This window comes from Pituophis catenifer, unplaced genomic scaffold, assembly GCF_029215685.1.
Source record: "Pituophis catenifer annectens isolate HBS135680 unplaced genomic scaffold, rPitCat1.0.hap2 SCAF_1, whole genome shotgun sequence".
Classification (NCBI taxonomy): domain Eukaryota; kingdom Metazoa; phylum Chordata; class Lepidosauria; order Squamata; family Colubridae; genus Pituophis; species Pituophis catenifer.
The window spans coordinates 212,275,096-212,296,002 of NW_027256881.1; the positions used below are offsets into that span (position 1 = coordinate 212,275,096).

Consider the following 20,907-nt stretch of genomic DNA (forward strand, 5'->3'; position numbering starts at 1 on the left):
CTTGTACCCCCTTGTGGTTAATTATTCTATCTTTTAAGTCACTTTCATTCATTCAACTTTTATAGAATCCTAGTCCTTTTCAAGGGATTACTGAGATAAAGAGGAATGGACCAATGTAGTATGAAAATATCAGGGGAATCTACTTTCTATAATCAGATTGTAGAGAGAGAAGCATACCTAGATTTTATTGTGAGAATCATGTTCTTCCTTAATTAATTGCACTAATTTTCAGTATGTACCTTCCTTGTGATACAGACAAGATGTTTTTGCTTTAAAAGTACTTAACAAAGGGGCAGTTAATCAACCCTGTCTTAACAATAGTTTTTATTGCATACAACTAAAATTAAAATAGCAGAGTTCAAGGAAGCAAACAAAAATTATAATACCCTCCAACAGTGGTATTTAGGGAGAGAGGGTAGTAAACTTACCAGATAAATCCTTACATTTATTTCATTGTGTATTCACAATTTGTGCAGTGATGTTTAAAATACTGTGATCCTTTATATTGTTACTTTGAAGCAAACATATTTCTTGAATATAAGTTAATGAAATAAAGTAATAACATTTTCACTGGGAAACTTTATAATCAAGTAAAGTTTTGGACACCTAAATTAAAATTGGAAAACCAAATTTGCTTGAATATAAAATCCATCCATCCATTCATTCATTCATTCATTCATTCATTCATTCATTCATTCATATCTTGCTTTTATTATTATGTTCACAAACAACTCAAGGCAGCAAACATATCCAAAACACCTTCCTCCTCCTATTTTTCCCACAGCAACAACCGTCTTGGTCTGTTTCACCTATTTTTATTAAGAGAATTATTGTAAATGTAGACTGAACATTTTAAGGCTAGATAATACTGTATAGCATCTGTATCTTTGCCTTGTAACTCAACTAAAGATGAGCAATGATCCCATATAGTTGATTTTTTTTTTGGAGTGTTCATTCTTTTCTTTTCTTTTTTTAATAAAACATTTCAGTTTTGAGATAGATGTATTTGCTTTGCCTAAAAACTGTGTCTTAAAAATAAATAGCAGTTGATGTAAAATCATGCTTAACTTGATTCAGGAAATATAGGTAGTCCTCACTTAAAAATATCAACTGGGACCAGCATCTCCAGTGCAGTTGTCAAGCAAGGCATTAGAAGACCACGACAGACTTACAACATTGTAAGTCTTAAGACTGTGGTTATTGCAGGTTATTAAGCAAGACATCAGGTGACTACAGCTTGCAGTTTTACTGTCAGCTTCTCAATTGTCAGAATCTGTCTGTGAAGCATGCAAATTGTAATCGTATGACTTCTGGTCATAGGATTGCAGGACTGCGATGGTCATAAATGCCCATGGGATGCAAAGTACCTGAATCTTGATTATGTGTGAGGATCAAAAGTAACTGGTTATAAGTTACTTTTTTTGGCTTTTTGTGCTTATTGTAAACCTAATCAAGGAACTACCAAAAGGAAAACAACATTCCCACCAACACTGATAGGGAAGCCACTGTTACAGACAGAAAGCAATCTCCCCTCCCTTCTATTGCAGATGATGTTACCTAGTTTGTTAATGAAACATCTGCAACAAAACAACCAAGTTGAGAGTACTCAACTCTCAACTCAGAGAGTACCAAGGACCCCACATGAAACAAACAAAATGCTAAAAAGTTATATTTATGTAGTTACTTACCAAGCACATCTAAATTATATTAAAGTAACCAAAATACCTTTACAATCCCCAAGGCACAATTTTTGAGCACCCTTAATGTTTGGAAATTGAAAGTTGAAATATTTGATATGACCTACCACCCATAGTTCAACCCTGAGCTGTAAATATTTCCTTCCGTTGGCCTTCATAGTTCCCTCATACTTTTCATATATCCGCTCTCATTAGGTCTACTGTTGTACTAGCATTCCATCAACTCTGGGTTCTCTTGTCTTGTCCATGTATAGTTAGTTCTAATAGTCTACTTATTTGTCCTGGTTCTCCAGCATTTGGTCTGGACCCTGTTAATCTGGGCAATGTCCATACCAGTATGACTGTTTTAGTTCACGTCACTCTTATATTTGAGGTAAACGAGTAAAGCTTTAGGGGGTCATACTTTGCTGTTACACATTAAGTTATCCAGCTGTTCTATTTTTTTTATTTCAAAAGCCAATATATTAAAAGCTGTCAGTGTGGAAGAAATACGTAAATGGAGAAAAGAATGGCTGAAATACAGAACTAGAGGTAGCCATCTCCTCCATCAGTAATTTGTTAGTAATTCATGTCAAGATCCATAGATATTAAAGTAGTAAATATACAATCTGTATATCTGTACAATTTGCATTACAATTTTTTGCAGTACAGTTTGCATGTGAAAACTTCAGATTTATCGATGTACTTTTTCTCTGTTATATAAATTGTAATCAGTATTCTATATACCAAGGTAGGGCAGAAATACCAGAACAGTTATCTTTTGTCCCTTATAGAAGGCACATTAGTTTTTGTGAGCCATTTTTATGCCACTAAATTGGCATATTTTTCCCTAATTTGAATTACAGGATTACATTCATGTGTGTATAATGTGTGTATTTATAATTCATAAATACAAGGTCAACATTTTGGCCTCCGGAGGCATCTGCGGGTCCCATTTTTGCCCTCCCCGGAATCCAGAAGCACTCTGCAGGACAAAAATGGGCCTATTTTTGGCCTGCAGAGTGCTTCTGGATGCTGGGGAGGGCAAAAACGGGACCTGCAGAGGATTCGGAAGGCCAAAAACAGGCCCGTATTCACTCTATAAGATGCACAGACATTTCCACCCACTTTTCGGGTGGGGGGGAGTGTATTTTATAGTCCAAAAAATATGGTAATCCTTTTTGTTCAGTGTGGAGATATTTATGATTACTATTCTTAAGAAAGTTGAACTTAAGAATCTTTAAATTGCAATCCTGTCCCTCCTTTGAAGCCATGTGTTCATACAGTGAACTTCATATAGACAAGAAATGTATGTGATATTCTGAAGATATTAGCTATGGACTAACCAGAGAATCTTGCACAGAAGGGGAAAAACACATTTGTGTTTTTTTCCTTAATCCTTCCATGCAAGAATTAATGAAAGCTTTCATGGCATAATATTTGCATTTTACCATAAGAAACATGGACAAGATGAAACTGAAATATGAAGCTGTCAGGTGATTAATGTGGGGATCCCACATCACCTGAGTATACAGCAGAATCACTTGGAGGAAGGAAAAATCTAATATCTCTGAGCAGTCCTCGTTTCCCAGTCTCACCAGCAGTGGGAAACCAGACTTTGTACTATGACAGTCCGTAGGGAATGGGCCCAAACCTACCTTATTCCTAGTGAAAGAGCAGCTTTACACCAAACCAATTAAGTTCTATGTATTATTAATTGTTGATTATTTTCTCCCTATTTTATTAGCTTGGTTGCTGACATTGTGGCGTTCAACTCTGCCTACAATATGGAGTCGTTTCTAACATCAATTGGGAAATTTATGAAATTGATGCCTGATCACAGGCCTAAACATCTGGAAAAGATAATCAGGCCAAAATGCCAAGTCCTTTACTTTCCAATAAAGTTCCCAGATATGAGCAGGTTAGTATCTTTCTACCATCTTCTCTAACTGGGGTCAGGTATTACTGCGCTTCATTTCACCACTATCATAATCATGGTAACCAAAGGAATATATTTCATTCCAAAATATTTTTTGAGACAGAACTAAGAAACTCTACAGAAAGTATTAAGCCAGGGCAAATTGTAAGCAAGCAATCATAGAGATGGAGGAAAAGGAAATAAATTAGAGCAAAAATGGAAAGACCGCTGAAGAAAAATTACAAGTTCTCTGTGAAAAAAATATATATAAAAGACATGTTTTTATATATTTGTTGATTTAGAGAAAGCATATGGTAAGTGAATAGGCTTAATTTATGGAAAGTTTGTGTGAAGAATGTTGTTTGCTGAATACTGTATGAATGATAAATGGAGAAAGTAAAGCATGCATGGATATAAATGGAATGCTTACTGAATGTTTACATTGATGAGAGACTAAAATAAGGTTATATAATGACCCTTCATTGTTTAATGTATGTATAGCCAAATGTTTAAGGAAAGCTTATGGTGATATTGAGATATGTTGATTAGATACATGAATGTATATGTATTTTTGAGCACAAATGATGTCATGTTGTTAGCTGGGAATTTGAATATTAGATGTTAAATAGGATATGGATATATATATGTATGTATGTATGTATGTATGTATGTATGTATGTATGTATGTAGGTCTTTGGTTATTCGGGTTTTCTCCTGTGTAAAATTGGAAGTGTCTTGGCGACGTTTCGACGGTCTCATTCGTCATCTTCAGGCTGGTGTTTTCGGCTTCGTGCTTCTAAGCACAAAGCCGAAAACACCAGCCTGAAGATGACGAATGAGACCGTTGAAACGTCGCCAAGACACTTCCAATTTTACACGGGAGAAAACCCGAATAACCAAAGATCTACATACAAACACCCGCGAAAATGGAAGGAGAAATTTTAAACAATCCAAATGCTGGTAGAAAAGTAATGGGTATTAGATGGTCTGTTGTGAGAATGAATATCAAAACAAGCAAAACTGGTTGCTTATAAAAACTGCTTTTGTTCACTTAGTTATATGGACCTGAAAGTGGAATATAAAAGGAGAACTATAAAGGGAACAGAATGGATTTAGAAAGGATTACTTAAGAAATGTGCAGGGAAGGAGGAAATAAGGCCAGGAATAAATGGGTGGCAATGGAAGTTGATCCATTGGTTGACTATAAAAATGTAATGAGGTAGATTGGTCATATACTGTATAGAGAGAATAAATATAGAAGGAATATATGAAAGAAGAATGAATTAAGGAAGAAGAAGGAAATGAACTAGACAATTGATTGAATACAGTTGGTAGGATTCTCAAAAAGAGAGAGGTGAGCAGTTTATGAAAAAAGATAGGTTACAGAAATCAAAAAGTATTGAAAGTTACAGTGAATGGTGTCTATGTAATCTAATCATTGCATATGTTCTTTTTTCTTTTTTCTTTTCTTTTCTTTTCTTTTTTTTTTTGCTTACTAATTCTTGAGATCTTTGGGTCCTTTGCATAACATTGATTTCTAGAAGACAGTACTATCATTGGTATGTCTAAATGGATGGATTCCTACTTTGCCAGTGTTGTTTGTGTGTGTGTGAGTAAGTGAGAGAAAAAGAGAGAGAGAGGGAGAGGGAGAGGGAAAGGGAGAGCGAGAAAATTAATGAATATGAATAAATGAGTGCTGGCCATAGGACGCATGTCCCAATAGATTTGGTTAGATTGTTGTTTCCTCAGATCTCCAATAGCTAAAGATTGTTCTCTGCTGCCTAATATCCTGTTTTATTAGACTTAGACTTAGAATAACTTTATTGTCACTTTGAATGTACACTAATTGGCATACATTAAAATGAAATTTTGTTGCATACAGCTCTCAAAGGGTCACTACCTCCAATATACATTACATAAACATAACTACATACATACATACATACATATATAAGTATGCATATACCCACATATCAGGGATAGGTTCTAAAAAAATTTACCACCAGTTCTGTGGGTGTGGCTTATTTTGTGGGCCTGGCTTGATGGTCATGTGACAATTATTTAGGATTTAGCAGAGGTACTGGTCTACCAGGCTTTTAACTGCTTGCAGAGCTGTACCGATCTTTTTGCAGGCACTGATCTACCCATTTATTTTTGCAGACACTGATCTACTTATGCATTTTTGCAGGCACTGATCTACTCATGTATTTTTGCAGGCACTCATTTGTTTTCTTTTAACACTGATCAGCTGTAGGGCGGCCCTTTGAAGCCCCGTGGCAAGAGTTTAAACAGTTTTTTTTCCCTCTAGCCATCAGCTGGGACTCAGGAGGCAGCAATAGATTGGGGGTGGGGCCAAATAAAAGATAAGAATAACGCAGGGAGTGGGGGGGCAGGGGGGCAGAACCGGTTCAGTGACGTCATATTGTCACCACTACCAGCTCGGAGGAACCGGGAGAAACCCACCACTGCCACATATATGACACAGAGAAACAATACAGGTAATCCCCACGTTATGAGTGTTCCCTTAGTGAAAGTTCAAAGTTACGCAATAAGCACCGCTTAGCATTTATGAACAAGTCCCGAAACTATAAATCTTGCAGCACCACAGCAGTTGTTTGCCCTTATGAACAACCGCAGAGGCTCAGCAACATTCGCCCTCCACATTGTTGGCCAAAATGGAGCTTCTGAGGGGCAGACCTGACACTCCGTTCTGGTGTCCAAAGGCCTTGCCTGGCACGTTGCCAGTCGAAATAAAAACAAATCCTGCGAGTTTACCAGACGGATGGCATAGGGAATAAAGATGTTACAGAATCTGGTAGTCTTCTAGAAAATAGTTTTTAAAAGTACCAGTATTCCAGTGAATCTTTTCTGTCTCTGTGTACAATTGGGAGAAGACAAGGTGAGAATTGGAGGCCTACTAGACAGAATTTTCAGACCCAAAGTATAAAAAGGATTGAAAAATCACCTCCAACAGAAGATCAGGAGAAACACTTTTCCAGAATCAGGAGATACAAGACACAGTCTTAGCAATGTGAAATGATTTAATTAATACATTATCTAGTGACACTGAACAGTTCCTTTGTGGAATGCTAGTGGAAGGGAGAACTGTACGACCCTTAGGATTACTTTACGCCTCCCACACACATCTATCTGTATTTTGAGGTCATATTTTTCCATGCACCCCATCCTGTGAAACAGTAGGGGATCCCTGGAGAAGGAAAAACTCATCTTTTATCAATATGCCAACATCTTCTCCTGCCAATTACTTTCATGTCTTCTCTGATACTTGCAGCAATATTTTATTATTATAGGCTTTAAAATATTAGTCATTTGCAATATTCTGGATGGTGTATAATTTTCATACTGCTTTTATATATTTGCTGTTTTTAAAACCTTTTTATGTGCTGTTTCTTTTATGTATGCTTTCTACTCTTACAGTAAACTCTCCAGACAATTTATTTGAATAATAGGACGTCCATTTTAATGGAAGAATGCATAAACAAATGTTTGGTTTGTTGGTCCAATAATCTGACTTAGTATTAGTTGTATTTTAATGTACCAGTTACTAGTTTGGGAATAACTGTGAGAAGTATTGTGAGTTAATTTGCTACATATTCTTATATAATTTTGACGACTATACAAAAAGATATGGGCTTTTAGCAGCTCCACTAGAGAACTGTTGTCATTTATATATGCAGAATATATAAAAAGAAAATACATAGAGATTGGCCTGGTTGAATACATGCCAGTGTGGTATTTTTTTTTTTTTAAAAAAAAAAATAGGCATTGTACAATATTCAGAATATTGTGTTTCAAAAAAAAAAAATCAATTTCTTAAGCATATATTTTACACAAGCTTTCATTCATTAAATTTGAAAATTAATTGTGGCATACCTTCTGATTTATATATTGTTAATATAGATATAAAAAAAAACACACAAACTATTTGCTGCTTGTAACAAACACTAACAGAGCAATCCATGCATAAAGTTATGCATTTTAGTTTCAGTTTTTAGTTACAGTTGCCGCTATTTATTTTTCTAATAAGATCTTCTGCGAAATAAATGTTGAATGCACCTATGGCAATTGAATGCAGTTTATTAATTTAGTCTGTGTTAGTCTAGCAAAAGCAAGCTGAATGGAAATGGAGAGAAAAAGGTTAAGAAATATCAGGGCCAAACTTAGATTCATAAAGCAAGCTTTTTGCCCAGAGTGTTTTTCAAGTTATTTTCAAATGGTAATTTGCTTTATCCAAACCAAACTCATACAGTGTAAGTAAGTGATTATTTGCATGAGTGACAGTCATTTGAATGCCTGCAGTCTTTTAAAAATGCATAAGTTTGCAGCGATGTCGAGGGCGGGCTGGAGAACAAAATAACCAAGGTGATTTTTTCTCTCTCTCCTTACTTTGACCTCCTTTTTACTCGTTGTTACTTCCTTTAATATGATTTGTATTTCTATATCTAGCAGAGTTATATTGAAAACAACAAGGCATTATTTTTAGGCTTGCAAGTAAGATTTGTAAAAGTAAGCTTAAATTTAAATTAATATTGTGATTCTGATATAAAATAAAGATATATTAATGCAGGATATTTGACCTAGAACTGGGACATATCACAAGAGCAAGTAGGTAGCAATTTAGGTTAAAAAAAGAAGAAAATGAATTTATTTATAGTGTTTCTTAACCAAAAATAGCAAATGCATCTTACAAGAAAACAGGACTAGGTTAATTGTGACAGAGTTAAAGGAGAGATACTCCAATTTCTAGATATAAAGAACAGTATCTTCTTTCAGAGTAAATAGCTGTGTCAAGTAATCTTTGCTTTTTGGTGTGTGTTTGACTGTAAACAACAACTGCACATAATTGTTCCTCAGTTTCCGGTTAATCTTACTTCTCTAATCAACTGATAAAATAAAAATAACTAAAACATTAAAAGGTCCTAATACAAATAATCAGAACAGCAATCATGAAGACGCAAGCACACCCTAAATAGCTATGTTAACATTGCAATATATAACTAAAACAGGAAAAGTCAAAAAAAGAAATAAATAAACTTTCTCATTGAAAATATGCTCCAGGGAAGAGTAGGTTCTTGGAAAGACAAAGATTCAAGCAGCCATTGTGTAAACAACCAACTACAGATTTCTCATAATAAGTGCAGAATACCATCCCCTTGCTGGTGCATCATAAGCTCGTGAGAAAAAGATTCAAGACATTTCCACCCTATCATACCCTAAGACCGTGATGGCGAACCTATGACACGTGTGCCACAGGTACCACGTGTAGCCATATCGGTGGGCACGCAAGCTCAGCTCCGGCGTGCATGTGCACGCTGGCCAACTGTTTTTCAGGCCTTCTGGGCCCACCGAAAGTTGGCAAACGGGCCATTTCTGGCCTCTGGAGGGCCTCTGGGGGGGTTGGGAAAGGTCGTTTTCGCCCTCCCCAGACTCCTAGAAAGGCTCTGGAGGCTGGGGACAGCAAAAAACAGGCCTACCATGCCATTGTGTGCCAGGAACGTGGGGGAGCATGGGGGGATCGCGTGTGCATGTGCGGGAGCAGGCACATATAATTATGAGTATGGGCACGTGCGCGTTCGCCCCCCCTCCGCTCCTGGCACACGATGACAAAAAGGTTAGCCATCACTGCCCTAAGAGATAGTGGCTCTAAACTTTGTTTCTGCAATTTATGTGCTGCTCAGTTCCCAAAGGGCTGTTGGGAAATAATTCACTTGTTAGAAATTTTGTCATACTACTCCTGTCATCTTAATCAATCTCGCTAAAGATAAATCCGTGAGGATCATGCTTGGGGAAAAAAACAACCTGGCAACCCACATTTATACACATTGCAATGTGTACTTCAACTCTGTCCACCTATCTTCCCCCCCCCTTCCATTTTTGGCTACCCTACACTCTACTGTCACCTACCACTGCCACCCTGAGCTGACCATCACTGTCTTCTACCATCTGCTGATGATGAGGCACACCCAGCCAAGGCAGCTGCTGGCCTTTTGCAATACCTCATGATCACAATGTCTTGTGAGGCCTCTGCAAGGCCTCCATAATGCTTCATGAGGCCTTTGTGATGCGCTTGTGAAACCTCACAGAGGCCTTGTGAAAGGTCAGTAGCTGCCTGGGCTGTGCACTTTTCAGCAGCAGAAGGAAGAAGACTGCAAAGGGGCAGCTGGAGGTGGCAGAGGGGTGGAGAGCAAGGCAGCCAAAAGGGAAGAGATGGGAGGGAGGCAGATATGTGGGTAGGAGAGCTGAAGTGGAGATGAGTGCAGCAGGGCAGTGGAGCCCCATCTGTCAAAGGGAGCATGCTGGACCCCCCCCGCCAGCAAGAGGCAGTGAGACGGAGCTGGCAAAAGAAGTGTGAGTTCCCCATCTAAGTTTGGCGTGGTTTTTGCCTAATGACCACAAGCACTACTGGAACTGCCATTGCTAATCAGTACAATCACGTGATGTTTCATCTACTGATTGCTTTGCTTAAGGATGGAAATTCTAGTCCCCATTAGAGTCATTAAGAAATTATTACTGTAGAAGCAAATGGAAAATATGGATTATCAGTACATTTTTGCTGATTCAGTTTTCTGAAGAGTCAAGGACAGGTGGGTAACACTTTAAATTGGCAGTGGAGATATATATTGTCATATATGTTTTGGTTTTAAACTTGTAAGATACTAGCAGACTTCATAAGTCTTTGGCATTTTTTCCACCCTACATTTCACCTTCACCGTTCAGCTGTCTGTTTGGCATTTCGTAAAATTAAGGCTAGGGTTGCCCATTGTGAAAATAAATCTTGTTTTGCCATTTAGTTTTGTAATTTTAACAAGCTACTCTAGACAATCCTGAATTTTTGTTGCATTTAGCCCAAGGATGATCAAGGGTGACAAGTTACAAAATTTTGGATGGCACAATCAACATTTAACAAATATTGTCAAAAGCATACCTCGGTCTCATGTGATTTTCAAATGCTGCTGAGGTCATAAAAGAATGGCATTTGCTCTTATGTGATCTCCAGAGCCTCTGAAAAATCACATACAAATGGCATGTGCTTTCATGCGGTTTTTGGAGGTAGCAGAGGCTGAAGAAGAAGATTCTCCAAAGCTGGTTCAAGAATGAATGCCTCGTGTAACCTGGAACAGCCTAGGACAGGCCGCAGGGGCCTGTCTACAGAAAGGGAGCCCCACATGAAAGCAAGTGGTGTGGCAGATCCTGGGGAGTGCTGGGACATAGGAATAATCACACTGTTCCCTAAGGATTGTACGCCTTCAGGAACTGCTCAGAATGCCATTTTTTAGTCCCAGTGTTAATGCTAGGCTGACTCAGTCAAGGTTGACTCAGCCTTCCATCCTTTCTAAGGTAGGTAAAATGAGAAGCCAGTTTGTGGGGGCAATAAGCTGACTTTGTATAAATATACAAAAGTATGAAGGCTATTGTTTAACGCATTGTAAGCCGCCCTGAGTCTCCGGAGAAGGTCGGCATATAAATCAAATTAAAAAAAAAAAAAAGCTCAGAGCCAGGCTTCTAGGGCTCAGCCTCAGTGCTGCTGCCAGTGCCACCAGTCAAGGTGGCCTAGATATGTGGGGGGAGATAGAGAATTGTTTCTCTTTTATTTGGGGAGGGTGGGACATGTGAGCAGAGTCAAGTTAGGCATTTTCCAAATTTTTGCCGTGCCAAGCCCAAAAGGTTTGCCATCACTGATTAACCTCTATTGGCTAGGGTAGGTTCAAAGTTGATGTCAGCTTGGACATTTATATTTAAAGTATCTCAAGAGTGGCTTATTGTTATCACTTCTAGATACCCATAACATTATTCAGTTTCGTGTTCTAACCCTGTAATGCCAGTGACTCGCATGTAGAGGGATTTTAGTCTGTGAAACATGTCTTTAATCCAAATGCATGATTCATGCAAATTGTCAGATCTGTGTCTGTGGCCTGTTGCTGGGTTTTACGGGGATTGAAGTTGTTCAATGGATGGTCTATAAACCAGTTGCACAAATTGTTATATCCCAGTCAAATCACCACACAGAGACAATATTTTTCATCAGCATTTGCCATTATTTAGAACTCAGGGCCTGCTCAAGATTTTATCCAGTGGTTAGCTGACATCTGTGGCAATTTGCCTCCTCAGCTATTGCCATGCCATCCCCTTAGAGAAAGTAGCTCTGTTTTACATGGACATCTGTCAAAAGAGGAAACAAAACCTTTCCTTCTCCTATCAGTTCCTTAACACTTAAATCTTATGTCCGAGATCATTTAAAACCATGACAGCACAAATAACAGATAAAAAGGAACAGATGGGAGGACTAGGGGTAAAGATAATGAAAACTCCTTTCATCTGTATAACTTGTTAGTTTTGTATGTAATGTGTGCTTTAGATTCTAAAATACTGAAAGGACAAAAAAAAAAACCTTTTTGATACTGCAAAATGCTACAAATAGTTTTTTTTCTCCTCTTGAAGTGATAATAAAACAGATAACATAGAAAGTAAACTTCAGTTTTATATGAATTTGATGTAAGAACATCCTACTTCTGAGTAGCGAAAGTGTTTGGAGAGCAACTGTCTTAATTGAAGCAGCAGATCAACCTGTGATCTGCACATGATGTAGCATATGTGGGAAAATCCAAGCGTATTGGCATATGATGCCGTTGACAAACTGAACATCTTTATACAAGAGAAAATGTAGAGACATCAATGATGTCATTAAAATAAGGACATCCCCTATCATGAAAATCATAAAATGAATTTGCCTGACAGTACAGTTCTGAAGACCATGCAAGCTCCTGTCTCCTCTGTTGTGTCTTCCATGTACCTCACACTGCTTTTTGAAGCAGACACTGAGGCTGCACCATTGCAAGTTCAAGTTCCTCTCAACTGTTTATACAGATGATCCTTGTTTAGCAGCTGCCTCATTTAGCAACCATTTGCCGTTACAACCATGATGAAAAAGTAACTTTACAACCAATCCTCACATTTAGGACCATTGCAAGTCTTTAAATCAAAGCAAAGATCATAAACACAATCATGGCTTCATTCAGCAGCCACTTTATTTGATGGCCCAGGTTGCCAGTCTCAGTTGTGGTCGCAAAACTGAGGACTACCTATAGTACTCTGATTCATTGTTGTTCCTTTAAAGGAAGTCCGGTCTCCTTCATATCATGCATGACTGCCAGGGACTTCTTGGAGATGTCCCTGCTCATATACTTTCCTTGCAACAGTAGGGAAAGGATTGTCATTGTCTGCTTCTGGGATGCAGTCAAAATGTGTGTATAACACAAACGTAGGTCCTTTTGCAAGTGTCTTGTGACATTGTGTATAAGTATGTAAGAGACGGAGCTTTCAGCACAAAGTTCTATTGTTTTGACAAAATTTTGGCTTGTTGTAAATGTCCCTACAGATATGCCCTGGAGGTCTCTCATCTACGAACCTATCAGGCTGCTTAGCCCAAAAGAAGGTCAGCCAGTTGTTGCCACCTACTGAGACTAAAAGATCTTAGAGAAAGAAGCCTTTTTTTTCTTTTTTACCAGTTCGGCCAAAATAATAGCTTTGATCTCTTTTCTTTAACCAACTTTAGTCATTTAGATGAGGTCTAACTAGAGCCGTTCTCTGGTTCTGTACTATTTAGCGCAGTTGGATTCTGCATGCAGCCTATTTAATTTTATTAGTTGTGTTCTTGTCATGTTGCATACAGTGGATTCCCATAAAAGTTACATTTTGTATTTACAGAAAAAATTCTCTTGAGAGTTAAGGTCTTGTAAAACATTCTTGTTCTACAGCATGAACGAATTATTGTCCTCTGAGGCATTAAAAAGTTAAGTGTACTGAAGAAAAGATTTTTTTTTTCATTAAAATGCAGTTTATATTGATAAAACAGATTACTAGCATTTGGTGAAATGGGAAACTTGGATCTGCCCTTATTGTTAATTTGCCAGTAGGCTTATTTTGGCAGAAGGACTAGAATATAATATATACCAGGACCAATCATTATGCAGTACCTGTTACTTATGTATCTGATTTAAATTGAGGTTCAGTGAAGTAGTTGAGGGGGTGGAGGACTACACCATCCTTCCTCTGTCTGCTTCTTGAAGTAGCAGAATGTGGTAACCAAGAATATTTGAAAAGAAAAGCTGTTGTGATATCAGTTTTGGCACGGTCATTTATCAATCAGTATTTTAAACATTGACAAGTGGTAATTTAATGGGGAATGACCCTGTTGGCAGGAAGCTGCAATGACAGATGATGCAGACTTATTTTTCACTATGGGCTGTACTAACTTTTTACCTTTCTCGGTACTAGAGCTCCTATTTTCCAAGTCTCAGATGTGAGATGCCACCAAGGGCAAAACTTATGGCAGAAAGCCCACAACCACTGTTATCTCACTTTAAAGTGGTTAATCCTTGATTTTCACATTACCCTCAGTTTAGAACAAAAAGAAAAGTCCTGATGGTTTGATAACTACTTCAACAACATGGAATTTATATGCTACATTAAAAAGTTCCCTTTGTTATTGGTTCACGTTGGATGCCTGAGGAGCTCTTTCTTGGCAAGAATCCCTTCAATACATGCCAGATGAATCTAAAGATGATGGCGTGGAAAGGGTGTTAGCCCTTCAGGAGAGCCTAGGTTAAGAAGCAGATACCTCAAGAAATATCAGGAATTCTGTTTCATTATTGTAGGCTATATTAACAAAATCCGTCCCAAGTTTTTCGGTCCCATCTTATACTAAACGCAATCAAGGCAGGGTTGTTTTTAATTTCTTTTTCATGCTTCCTTCCATCTCTGGACTCTGTAACCCCGTCTCCAAGTCTCTCTTTCATGGATTGCTCCTCTCATTAAAGGCTCTCTGATATCCTCCCCAATGTCAAAGTGAAATTCCTTTATAGATGGGAGAGAAAGATCATTCTACTAGATTTTGGAAAAAGAGGTATGGTACATCAAGAAAATCATACAGAGCCCTCAAGGTCATGGTTCAATTGCCCAATATTGTGTAGATGCTTGTCATATACCCTTTCCCACTAGGGATGCTATCCTTTTAATTCCCATTTACCTTTCCCTTCACCTTCCCTTCCCTTCCCCAGAGGCATCCATAGTCAGTTTGAGTAGGGAGGCTATTAGCCAATGTGATAGGAGTAGTTGTTTTTTTCTTTCTTTTCTCACAATTACCTGTCCTCTCTCCATGAGATTACTTGGCATTGAAGCCATAGATAGGACTTGCCATCTAACATAAGTAGAGGGAGGGAGGGAGGGAGGGAGGGAGGGAGGGAGGGAGGGAGGGAAGGAGGGAGGGAGGGAGAGAGAGAGAGAGAGAGAGAGAGAGAGAGAGAGAGAGAGAGAAATTTTGAAATACAATTGGTCCTTGATTTATGACCACAATTGAGCCCAACATTTCTATTGCTGACTGAGACAGTTGTTAAGTGAATCACTGCAATTGATTAGTTAATAACACAGTTGTTAAGTGAATCTGGCTTCCCTGTGCTTGTCAGAAAGTGTGATCACATGACCTCAGGACACTGCATAAATATGAACCACTTGCCAAGCGTCTGAATTTTGATCATGTGACTGTGGGGAAGCAGCAATGTCCAGAAGTGTGAAAAAGGGTCATAAGTCACTTTTTTCAGTGTTGTTATAACATTGGACAGTCACTAAATGAACTGTTGTAAGTCAAGGACTACCTGTAGTCCAGGGGTGTCAAACTCACATCATCATGGCAGCGTCATGTGACATATCTGGACTTTTCCCTCCTTCGCTAAACCAGGCAGGGGCGGGGCCAGCACGTGACGCATCTGACCCGCAGACTGTGAGTTTGACACCCCTGCTGTAGTCCATCAATCACCGGTAGACTTCAGCAAGCTGGCCTGATCCAGATGTTTCCATTTTGACTTCCAGAATTTCCAATCTGCCTGACTGTTGCTGAAAATTCTGGGAATTTATTTATTTATTTATTTATTTATTTATTTATTTATTTATTTATTTATTTTATTAAACTTATATGCCGCCCTCTCTCCCAAAGGACTCAGGGCGGCTCACAACAATAAAAACATATAAAATTCAGTATTCAAATCTAAAAACCAATATAATTCCCTTTAAAAACCCCTTCAGTCCAATCCGGCCAGGCCAAATAACCATGTTTTGAGGTCATGGCAGAAAGAGCGAAGGTTAGGGGCCATCCGGAGCTCCAGGGGGAGCTGATTCCACAGAGTAGGCGCACCCAGAGAGAAGGACCGCTCCCTGGGAGTCGCCAGCCGACACTGTCTGCCCGACGGGACCCCAAGGAGGCCCTCCCTGTGAGAGCGCACCGGGCGATGGAGCTGTCGCTGGCCGCAAATGGTCCGCCAGGTAGCCCGGGCCTAAGCCATGTAGGGCTTTATAGGTAATTACCAGCACCTTGAATCTCACCCGGAGGGCAACCGGTAGCCAATGCAGGTCCCGCAGGAGGGGTGTAACATGAGAGTGTCGGGGCACTCCCATCACTACCCACATGGCCGCATTCTGCACCAGCTGAAGTCTCCAAGTGTTCTTCAAGGGCAGCCCCATGTAGAGAACATTGCAGTAGTTGATCCGGGAGGTGACGAGTGCATGAGTGACTGTGCGCAGGTCATCACGGTCCAGGTAGGGCCTCAACTGACGCACCAGACGAATCTGAGCAAATGCCCCCCTAGTCACGGTCGTAACATGGTCGTCCAAAGTCAATCATGAGTCCTAGATTGCGCGCCGTTTCTACAGGGGGCAGCACCTCACCCCCTATAGCCAATAGAATATTCTCCTGGGACCGCGATGCCGGTATCCACAACCAGTCCGTGTTGGCAGGGTTGAGCTGAAACCTGTTCCTCCCCATCCAGAGCCGCACCGTTTCCAGGCACCGGGACATCACATCGAGGGCATCACTGGGCTGATTCGGGGTGGATATAAAAAGTTGGGTATCATCAGCATACTGATGATACCCCACCCCGAAACCACGGATGATCTCCCCCAGTGGCTTCATATAGATGTTGAACAAAAGGGGAGAGAGGACCGATCCCTGAGGGACCCCACACATGAGGGGCCTCAGGGCCGACCTCTGTCCCCCTGCCAACACCGCTTGCAAACGCCCAGAGAGGTAGGAGGAGAACCATCGTAAAACAGTGCCTCCCACTCCCAACCCCTCAAGGCGCCGCAGCAGGATACCATGGTCGATGGTCAAAAGCCGTTGAGAGATCTAATAGGACCAGGACAGAGGAATAACCCTTGTCTCGAGCCCTCCAGAGATCATCCACCAGCGCGACCAATGACGTCTCTGTGCTGTATCTGGGCCTGAAACCTGATTGATATGGGTCTAGATATATTGCTTCATCCAGGGCCAACGGGAGCAATAAAGCAATAAATCCAGCTATCTTGAATAACTTCCGTCCTGTCTCCAACCTTCGCAATAAAGCGAAGGTTGGAGACAGGACAGAAGTTATTCAAGATAGCTGGATCCAGGCTAGGCTTCTTGAGGAGGGGTCTCACCACCGCCTCCTTCAAGGCGGCTGGGAAATTCCCCTCACCCAAGGAGGCAGTTATCATTGCCTGGATCCAGCCACATGTGACCTCCCGGGCCGAATAAACGAGCCAGGAGGGACACGGGTCCAGCACACACATGGTGGTTCTCAGCTTCCCCATGATCCTGTCCACTTCCTCAGGAGTAACAGGATCAAACTTGTCCCAAATCACCAGACCCGTCGCCACCTCCCCCACCAACTCTGCCCAGTCAGAGTCCAGCCCCTCCCGAATCTGATCTTGATATCTTTACATCTTCAGGGACAGTTGTTCTAGTTAGTAAATCTGATCAATGAAATGAACATTTTTCTTATTTAATAATAGTTCTATGCAGTGCTATGAGAAGTCATTTCATTTTTAGTCTTCCACTTTAAGCTTTTGGATCCATTGGCTGAGGGACATGGTTCAGAATTTTAATTTAATTCTGCTACAGTTTGAGGATTTGTGTATGTTTGCTTTTTTAATGTTTAATGTAACCCACCATGAGCTTTTTTGTCCAATCTCAGAAGTCATTTTTGAACTAAAAAAAAAAAAAAATAACAGCATTTTGGGGTTAGGGATGCTATCCATATCATGGTCACAGATAAAAATATAATTTTTGTTGCTTTACTGTTTCTACCTTAATTACTACTTATCTCTAATTCACCATTCGCTTTGCCCTTTCTGAGATATCAGCATGGATAGTTATCTGGCAACCATTTAAACTTTAAAATCTCTGTGGGTGGCATTTTTTCCTCATTGCTGACAACTGAATTTTGCAAAAGAAAGTTGAGTTACTGTAAGCATAGTGAAATGTACTTTTCTGAAACGTGGACATAGGTGATAAGAATGAGAGCTTTTGAAAATATTAACCTTATTTTGGTTCCCAGATGGAAATTAAACTCTTGTGTGTGGGTGTGTGGGTATGTTTGTGTGTGGGGAAATCTTGCTCTTTTTGAGGTGAAAACAAGCAATGTTTGTGTATTAGCTATTTTTCTTCCTTTGTCCTAAACTGTAGTTTTTCAATTAGTAACAATGAAAATGAATATTTACATTGAAAATATAACAACAAAACAACAAGTTAGCTTAACAAGAAGACTGTTGAGCAAGCTATCTGCTGTTGTAAACACCCACTATACCTATTAAACTTTACTTCAAACCAATGGCAATTTACAAAAATTACTTCCAATCTTTCCTGTTGCTCAATACTTCAAGAGCAGAAGTGAACAGACTCCAAAATCTGTACTTTTATTGACAGACTTTTCTAAAATTCTGGATGCAGCTGCCCAATATAAGTAGGATGGTGCTACTACAATTGGTTTGCAAATAAATCTCTACATCTGCTAAGTTTTGTAGGAATAATGGCTATCCAATCAAATACTGGTTTAGTCAAAAAAGTGGTATCACCATCAGTTACAATGGCAAAGGGTATACTATTGGAAAACCTGAAGGACCATGTTATAACCAAATTGCCATGGAGAAAATCTGTCCATGTGGATGCTAAGTGTTGACACTGACTTAAACAGTCAATCATTTAATCAGTTAAGCAAATATTGTTGAATTCTGATTAGAAATGATGTAGTATTGGAAAGTGAAAAAAAAGAAAGGAAGGAAGGAGGGAGAGAAGGGAGGGAGGGAGGAAGGAAGGAAGGGTGTGTGTGTGTGTATACGCAACACACACACTTATATAGTAAGATTGTGATGACTGTAAGTCTCATCAGTTATTTATATAAATGTTTATACTTTCAAGACTTAAGGTCAGGACTTTAGGTAGTTTTATGAAAGAGTCCATTTCATGAAATGTCATGAATTCCAATCCAGATAAATTTGTCACAGGATAGCTTTAGTTTTTACGGTTCCATAAAATTCTGTTCTTGCAATTTTTGTGTGAATTTTATTCTTTACTTTCCCCTTTTATATTTTTATTAACAACTCAATGCCTCCTCCTGTTTTCTCCACAACAACAACAACCCTGTGAAGTGGGTTGGGCTGAGCGAGTGTGAACTGCTCCAAAGTCACTCAACTGGCTTTCATGTCTAAGACCAAGAAACTGACTGTTAACCCTCTGTGAATTCCTAAAAGGTGATTTATGTCTTTGGCCTTCTAAAGTAGACCCTCCAACAGTACAGTAAATATCCCTCTTTCACTCATGTAGGAAAAGCTTTATACTAATGTTCTAGAATAGCATTTCCCAGCTAATAACATTCCCACAAATATATTAGGTGATGATGTCCGTATGGCCTATGTTTTTTCTAAGCAGCATGGACATTTAGACATCTGATGGAAGGTATCATCTAGAGAACTTTGCTTTCAACATTTTAACAATTTTGTTGAGGGAGTTGTACAGATTAAGTAGCAGGCTTCTTGCTGATCCACAATCCTTGTACAGCCTTTTGTGCTACAGTTTTACAGAGAACACTAAATATATATGACATGTCTTACATTAGTTGACAAAAGCACAGTACATAGACTTTCTGGCCTTTTTTCTGAGACAGGAGCCCTAATTGCCTCTTTAATTTTCAGCAAACTGCTCACCTTTCAAGTTCCTGAACTAGCCTTGTTCTTTACTACTTTAAAAAAAATAGTGGGCCCCTTTTTCATGTTTGTTGCACGATGACATTTTTCTGTATATTTATCTTCATCATTCCTTTTTTTGTGTGTATCGTCATCTTTGTAAGACCTGTCTCCAATATGCCTAAAAAGGGCAAGTCCCTAAGCTTCTGTGAGATTCCTAGATTTGTAATGGTGATGGGAATGTTATAGATGTCATTTTTCCATTTAGTTACTCAGAAAGATTTGTTTTATTTATTTATTTATTTATTAAATTTCTATACCGCCCTTCTCCAAATAGGACTCAGGGCGGTGCACAGCCAAGATAAAAACAAAGCATACAAAATTTAAGAACAATATTAAAATAATTAAATGTTTTGGCCGAAATTAAGATAACCCAATTTAAAATCAATTTAAAATTTAACTCAGGCCAGCCCAGCTTGTTGAAATAAATAGGTTTTCAGGGCCCGACGAAAAATCCGGAGGTCTGTTATTATACGTAACTCTGGGGGAAGGTTGTTCCAGAGGGTGGGCGCCGCCACAGAGAAGGCTCTCCCCCTGGGGGTCGCCAGCCGACATTGTCTGGCGGACGGCACCCTGAGGAGGCCCACTCTGTGCGAGCGTACTGGCCGGTGGGAGGCTATTGGTGGCAGAAGGCGGTCTCGTAAGTACCCTGGCCCTAAGCCATGGAGCGCTTTAAAGGTGGTCACCAACACCTTGAAGCGCACCCGGAAGACCACTGGGAGCCAGTGCAGCTCGCGCAGGAGAGGTGTCACATGGGAGCGCCTCGTCGCCCCCATAATCCCCCGCGCGGCCGCGTTCTGGACCAGCTGGAGCCTCCGGGTGCACCCCAGGGGGAGCCCCATGTAGAGAGCGTTGCAGTAGTCCAGGCGGGAAATGACTAGTGCCTGAGTGACTGTGCGTAGAGAGTCCCGATCTAGAAAGGGGCGCAGCTGGCGTATCAGGCGAACCTGATAAAAAGCCCCCCTGGCCACGGCCGTCAAATGATCTTCTAAAGACAGCCGTGCGTCCAGGAGGACGCCCAAGTTGCGAGCCCTCTCCGTGGGGGCGAGTGATTCGCCCCCAATAGCCAGCGATGGCGTCAGCTGGCTATATCGGGACGCTGGAAGCCACAGCCACTCGGTCTTGGAGGGGTTGAGTCGGAGCCTGTTTCTCCCCATCCAGGCCCGCACGGCCTCCAGGCACTGGGACATCACTTCAAGGGCATCGTTGGGGTGGCCTGGGGTGGAGATGTACAGCTGGGTGTCA

At 40.1% G+C, this 20,907-nt stretch overlaps 1 protein-coding gene across 3 annotated transcripts in view; it reads left to right on the plus strand.

Moving 5' to 3' along the window:
- Positions 1-20,907, plus strand: part of GTDC1 (glycosyltransferase like domain containing 1) — a 261,261-nt gene that overhangs the window by 129,754 nt on the left and 110,600 nt on the right. For all 3 annotated transcript variants that reach the window (XM_070946153.1, XM_070945985.1, XM_070946067.1), the window contains one exon: positions 3,424-3,597. In XM_070946153.1, the coding sequence (XP_070802254.1) occupies positions 3,424-3,597 (174 nt within the window). The remainder of the gene's footprint in view (positions 1-3,423; positions 3,598-20,907) is intronic.